The sequence below is a fragment of the Chaetodon trifascialis genome, chromosome 3 (genome assembly GCF_039877785.1).
Source record: "Chaetodon trifascialis isolate fChaTrf1 chromosome 3, fChaTrf1.hap1, whole genome shotgun sequence".
Lineage (NCBI taxonomy): Eukaryota > Metazoa > Chordata > Actinopteri > Chaetodontiformes > Chaetodontidae > Chaetodon > Chaetodon trifascialis.
Window position 1 is genome coordinate 27042847 of NC_092058.1, and position 7229 is coordinate 27050075.

At 40.2% G+C, this 7229-nt stretch overlaps 2 protein-coding genes across 2 annotated transcripts in view; one reads left to right on the top strand and one right to left on the bottom strand.

The window, feature by feature from the left end:
- cdk18 (cyclin dependent kinase 18) overlaps positions 1-6104 on the top strand; it is a 50072-nt gene extending 43968 nt beyond the window's left edge. The window contains exons 15-16 of the mRNA XM_070959058.1: positions 1742-1819; positions 2556-6104. Of these exons, the coding sequence (XP_070815159.1) occupies positions 1742-1819; positions 2556-2590 (113 nt within the window). The 3' untranslated portion in view covers positions 2591-6104. The remainder of the gene's footprint in view (positions 1-1741; positions 1820-2555) is intronic.
- elk4 (ETS transcription factor ELK4) overlaps positions 1-7229 on the bottom strand; it is a 201337-nt gene that overhangs the window by 151561 nt on the left and 42547 nt on the right. The gene's annotated exons all lie outside the window — the stretch shown is intronic.

The following is a 7229-nucleotide window of genomic DNA, read 5'->3' on the forward strand; positions in this document are numbered from 1 at the left end:
CATTTGGACTTTGCACTGCGATCCATCTCTTCATCCTTCTCATCAGGACTTTCATCCTCCTCATCAGATCTGCCTTCATTCACTGCCTGTATCTCATGCTGGCTGAAAATTACTTCCTCATCTTCATCACTGTTTGACTCAGAGTCAGAGGAACTTGCAGGGATCTCCTCTATCACTCTCATCCCTGTGCTTTCCTTTCTTTTTGCATAAAAGGACCTAGCCCAGATGCCCTGCTTGAAAATAAATAGATATTTTTTTAGTAAAATACAGTTATAATGTTGTAATAGGCACAGCTATGCATGATAATATCTGGTACTGCAGTAATTATTAACATGCCTTCCAGTTTGAAGCAAAATTTTGTAATGCACATTGACCAAATTTCTACCCCTAATCTGGCAACGTATCTCAGGGGATACGTACATTTCAAAAGCTGCTAGGTAAAACCACAAACACAGTTGGAACATTTTTTCTTCATCAGAATGTTTAGACAAACGTCCTAATTAATTTTAAGAATTTCTATTGTTTTATTGAAAATAAGTATGAACAATATATGATTATTTACCCCCAAGGAAACAGGTTGTCCACCACTGGCAGCCATAATGTTTTCTGATCAGGCTGACGAAACGATGCAAAATAGCCTGAACCAAATTATGTGATCTAGATGCTAATACCAGACAAGACTTTTGATAAATGCTAACTTGATTAGTGAAAACCTCCCAGCACACCCCCTACAGGATGTTTAAGATTGTGTATCTCCTGGTGCACGTTGCCTGTTTAAGGGTTATGGGTGCCTGGGTGTATTATCAGAGTGTTTCGGTCTATTTGCACACTACTAGCACACAGAGAAAGTCTGACAGAACACTCTTGTTGCTCCAGGCTGTTCTGAATTAAAACTTATTATTTGCCTTATTTTGATTTGTTTGTCAGAGGTTCACAGTATTAGCATATAGCCTGTTAGCTCTTTGCTGTCATCTATTAAAAACAGTACCTCTGTGTAGTATCACTCTAACAGCCTTGAAGCAGTCAGAGGAAAGCACAGTCTCCCTTTGATGGCAGTGTTACTTGGCAGGCAAAGTCCATGTGAAACTAATTACATTAATGATGACTCTGTTCCATTTAGGTGTCCCTGTAAGCCCAATAAGTGAGCCATGATGCCATTATTAGTATTAGTAAATACACCTGTCCTTTTTCTGCTATGATGTGGAAAGATGTCAGCAGTACCAAGGTCTTCAGAAGGCTTATCCTGAGTCCATGTAGTAACATCTTTTATCCAATCATGTGTTCACATAGTGGTGAACCTCGCTCCATCCTTTCTTGTGAACCACTGAGCCTTTCCAGGATGCCCCTTTCATAGCCAATCATGATACTGTCACCTGTTACCAATCATCCTGTTTACCTGTGGAATGATCCAAACAGGTGTTTTTGGAGCTTTCTGCAACTTTCCCAGTCTTTCCCAGTCACTCTGCTCCTGTCCAAACTTGTTTGAAATGTGCTGCTCACATCAAATTCAGAATAAGCAGATATGTACAAAAATCAATTAAGTATGTCAACTAGGATTAGCAAATTATCCCATTATGTTTTATTTATGTTTAACACGGCATCCCAACTTTTTTGGAGTCAGGCTCGTATGAGAAGGTGTATTGCACAGCTTTAGTACATGTAGCAGTTTTTCAAATCAAAGCCTTTATAAAACTTCTTTTTCTGTGCTCCTAAGTCATTCTTTCTTCTCTCTTTGTTTTAGCTGCTTCAGTGTTTTCCCTCAGAGAGGTGCAGCTCCAGAAGGACCCAGGCCACCGCAGCTCAGTGTTTCAGCCTTTAGGTAAGGTTCCTGCCTTTCAGTCTCACACTTTATACACAAGTTTGGTCAGGTCCCTGTTACTGAAAGCCACTCATTTCTTCACATAGTGAGCTTCTAAAATAGTTCTCTACATTGACATTGTTCTGCATTTTGGACCTGGTAATTAGAATATGGTGCATACGGTTGTATTCTCATAGTCAATAGGTTTATACTACACATATCAAGACCAGCTAATTAAAAGTTTCAAAGGTAAATAGGAGCCATTAATGATCACCATGGGATAGCTACTCTAACACTGTGAGTTTCCTGAACGGCGTGGAATGAAACAGTTGTTTTCTTTCTGACCACAACATCTGAAATGGTGTCAGTAGATTTACTTTGCTAATTAGCAAAGCTGTGCAAGAAGCCAGCAGGCTGACTTTGTTTACTCTGACACAAATAAAAATACCACAGAGAAGAGTGTAAGAGGACCTAAAAAGAAAATGAAAATGAGATGTCAACACATTTAGTACAGATTTTTTAAATTTTTAAACTCTTAGAAACTCTTCTTAGTAAGTCTCACTATGACTTTATTTTCTACTAGTAAGACTCATTTAAACTTCAAGACCTAACTTCATAGCACTTAAATTATACTAGCATGTAGCAACCAACTGATTAACGTTACATAGGCAACAGTATCTGTGTCCACTGGTTCTTTTTAACATTTATTAATCAGCATTTTGAAATAAGTGTTCAGTCTCAATGTGTCTCTCTTCAGGTCGAGGAAAAAACCGTAGACAAAGCATCTTCTAGACGTCACAGAGGATGGCCAGAGACACACAGAAAAGAGGAGCTGCCATTTCAGACCACGATACAAAGGCCAACACAGCTCAGTACATTAACACACATGCTCACCTACGTGCACACACAGACTCATGTGCACTCACTCATTTCCATGGCAGCTGACCATGGGGACACACAGGGTTTCAGGAAATAAACTTGTACTCACTTGAAATGACTGAGCTGTGATACACTCTCCCTCCACACACATTTGCACAATCAGCAACATGTGACCGTCACTTAGTTAAACAAATAGGCCCCTTAATAAACTGCTCTGCTCTGTTATTGTGTACACATATGCACAAGCTTGTATAATTGCCACATCTGAAGTAGCTACCACATCTGGAACCATCTTACAGTTGCAAGTGTACAGAAGTAAAGGCTGCCTGTGGTGTGTATGGAGGTCGGTTCAGCTTGTCTCTACAACAAGATGTAGCTTAAAAGTACACCCTCTGATTTCACGGTATATAAGGAGGGAGTCGTACAATTTCCTCCCAGCTCAACAGTGACATTCTGGTAATTGTGGTGCTTTCAGGGCCATAGCCAGGATTATTTGGTCAACTGTTCATTTGTGCTTTGTGTACACTTCATTTCAAAGCATGAAAGTCTAAATGGCAAGTCAAAACCTTCTCAGTATTGCTAGGAGTAAAATTCTGGTGGAGAAATGCTGAAGATGTCATTTATTTATTATTATTTTGCCCTACAAATAGTTAAATGTAAGCATGTTGAACCTAACATTACTAGAAACAGCTTATACAATACACCAATGTTGCTAAAACCTCCAAATTCACAGAAAGAAAACAGGAATGGTGGCTAATGATGGTTAGCTGCTTGAATACATCAGGGAGCTAATAAGATGGCATAATTTAAACTAAGTCAGATTTCTACATGATGAAATGATTACATCCCTGTCAAAAGAGTCACCATATGGCAGCTATGGGTATGTTATGTCATCCCGACAGTCTTGAGGTTGTACATATACAAGCAGACGTTGAAATAGTAGCAACACACTGTTCATTTACAGTACCTCTACTCACATGAAACAAACAATGAACGACTCCATCGTTAATATAAAACTCCAGTTTCAAATGGAGTCATGTCGACTGACTTGCCTTGCTACAGCGCCCCGTGTTTTAACTCAGTGTGAGGTTTTGTTCCATACAGTGTTAACAGCTGGCTTGACTCCAGTTTTGAAGTTGCCTTAGTAAACTGTGCATGATATTTTGGCTTGTGAAGAATCTATATTTGATCTTGTGTAGCCAATGTGTTAGGAGGCATTTGCTTTGTGTGTGTAAATAACTCATTATGAGTATATGTATTTTTTAGTCTCCTATTTGCACAAACCAAAAGTGTCCTCTGAAGCCTGCTCCTTTCCCTTTGTGTCTTACCTTACATGATTCCAAAATATGACCCCTATATTGTCCCAAATTCCCTTAACCCTAGACCAGTAACCTGGGAAAGTACGATCTACAAGTACTTTCTAGTAGCAAATTACTGTCAGTTGGACTCACTGCTACCCTTATATTTTGCACAGCTCTCTTTCACCTGTTGCGAGGGAGCAGCTTTTGGCTGTAGGCGAACAATAGGCAGTGTAAAGTATATATAGTATAACTTTAGAAAGTATATGTATCTGCACAAGTGAAACTTCTACATCTTCCTTATCTCCCTTGTGACAGTGACTGAGCCCTAGAAGGTGAAATGATCTGCAGACACGGTGATGGGGACTTGTAGCTAAGCTCCAGTCTCCTCTCTGTGACACCTTGACTCCCTCTCCATCTTCTCTCTGTGCTGTGCTGCTGAGGAATCCTTATATAAGCCAATGCAAGGGTTTTTTAATGACTGGTGAGGTGTGATCAAGGCTGTTAAATTAACAGTGCAGTATGAAAGAGACACTAAAGGTCTGTGTGGAATACAATAGTGGTTACCCACTGCCATCACTCCTTCAGTGGTATAGTTGAAATGAACTAGTTCATATGTTGTGTCACCTAAGCATATATATGACGGCACATATGTTTGCTGTTCCAAACAGCCACACTTGAAAGTGGGGCCATGAGCCTGGTGTCAGTGAGAGGGGTGAGATATTTTATTTACTTTAGATGTGGTTGGAAAACACTTTTTATTTCATTTCAAGCATACCTCAGCCTTTAGAGTGCTGTCAGGGCATCCTTTCCTTGGCCATTTCAGGCCCGTTCACACCTTGACTCCTGACTTTAAGGCCCGATGCATGCCTTTTGGCTGGGCGCCAAAACATTGCACTCTCCTGTGGTGGTGTGTATGCCTCCTTGCTGATGATTGGGTCATTGGTCTGTGGTACCCCAACCCATTCATGTAATTTTCTGCCTTCTTCCAAAAGCCACTGCCAATTGGATAATCAAAAGACAACAACAACAACAACAACAACAACAACAACAACAACAACAACAACAGTAACACAGCCACTGTAAAGTTAACTAAAAACATTCTTGTTCTGATTTTGCTGCTTTCTGCAGCCTTCCTTTGTGCTGCTGTAGATAAATGCACCGCGCCAACTACAGTGTCAGAGAGAAATGGAGGTCAGGATGAGACTGCAGCTCACACAAGTATGTACACATTAATTGTTGGGCAGTGTGCATGCAACCACAGAGGAAATCACAGCTACTGCACGGCCCATGCTGAGAGGGTAAAGACTCTCACGACTGCCATGGTGCCGAACGCTCCTCATGTAAATTTTGTGGTTCTCAATGTGTGGACGCAAGTCTAAAGCAGTTGCCTTTGATTTAACACTTCTAGATGATTTGATCCACACAAATCACAATTGGATTCACAAAAAGTCCTCGAGTAAGAGTCAATGACTGATACCTTGAGACTGTTCAGAGAAGACAGAGGTAAAGAAGCTAACCAGTAACCAGAGGTCATGCTCAAGTGCCCAGAAGCCAAGCACTGAAGCCCTAAAGCACTCCAGCACCAAACTGATTTGAGGAGTTATATACATGCAGATCAGAGGTGTTTATGTTTGTGTATGAGTGGAGAGGCAAATGCCCATGAGAGTTAAATGGCTGCTGAGTGTTTTTCTACCTCTAAAAGTGATTAAAGCTGATGGAAGAATCGTTGTGCGACCATCCAACCCTCTGTTCACCTGCCAGTGAGTGCAAACGTAAGAGGCAACAAGGAGAGAAATGCAGGGCAAACCTGCTGGTACTTCAGAGGGATGTAAGACTTCCAACCTCCCCACTCCTTCCCTCAGTGGCAGAAGTATTACTGTGTGTTTTAGTTGTGGTAAATGAAGCTATTTTAAATACTGTAATGAAAAATAAATAAGATATATGTATTTTAACGGATGTTTTCATCTTTCTCAGTGAGTTTTATGCTGTTAAAAATATAGAGCACTGTATTTAAAGTAAAATAAAGAAAAAAATGCAGATGATGTCTAAATGTTTTATAAGATAAGTTTAGATTTTGTATAAGATGTGATATTTTGTGTGATTTGTCTACACTGTTATAAAATGGGGGAGAGAAAAAATGAATGTACTGTGACTGCCAACAGGCATACAATTGATTGAATAATTGATTAATTAATGAATAAATAAATAAACTACTGAAATTCTGGAACACACACACCTGTTCAGTGTCTTTTTTTTTTTTTTTTTTTTTTTTTTTGGCTACTCGCATACTTATTTATACCATTATGGGTTGATATAGTGGGCAGCACGGTAGCGCAGCAGGTAGTGCTCACAGCAAGAAGGTTGCTGGTTCGATCCCCGGGCCGGGCCCCTCTGTGTGAAGCTTGCATGTTCTTCCCGTGCATGCGTGGGTTCTCTCCGGGTACTCCAGCTTCCTCCCACAGACCAAGGTGTGTTGCTCTGCGATCGACTAGCGACCGGTCCAGGTTGTACCCAGCCTCCCGCCCGCTACCAGCTGGGACAGGCTCCAGCCCCCCCGCAACCCCGAAAGGGATAGGCGGTATAGAAAATGGATGGATGGATGGGTTGATAAAGTGTAGTTCTTGATACAGCACTCAAGAGCAGACACAATACCATAGATGAACAGAAGATGGTGCTATTGGTCTACTTCATGCTGCTGCACATCAGCACAAGAGGCCAGGTTAGTTTTTTAAATTGATCCACATCTGGTGATTGATACAAAATGTATAGCAGCACCAATTGTCACAACATAATCCAATGTTTCTTAATCTTTTGCAGATAGTGTTAATGCTGCATGTCAAAAGGAAAGGAGCACAATCTTGTTCATTTTCCATCCAACTTTTAAATGTCATCATCAGTCACATTACCATGACACTCTCCTGTGGCAATCTGTGGACTGATTAATCAGATTTTTTAAATATCATGTTGTTTTAAAGACATCCCTGAATACTAACAATACATGACATATATGTACAATGCATACACAATTGACAAATAAAAAATACAGAGCAACATATGTGGACAAAAGTGAATAAAGGAATACATCAAAAAAAAAAAGTGGTGGGCATCAATAAATATAAACAGCGACTTTTAACAAAAGATCCCCTTTATATTTGAAATATGATACATCTCATTGTGCATCATTACACATAATTCGATAAGGAATTAGAATATGACCTTATTATATCCCACAATCCTTCTATGCCCTGAGC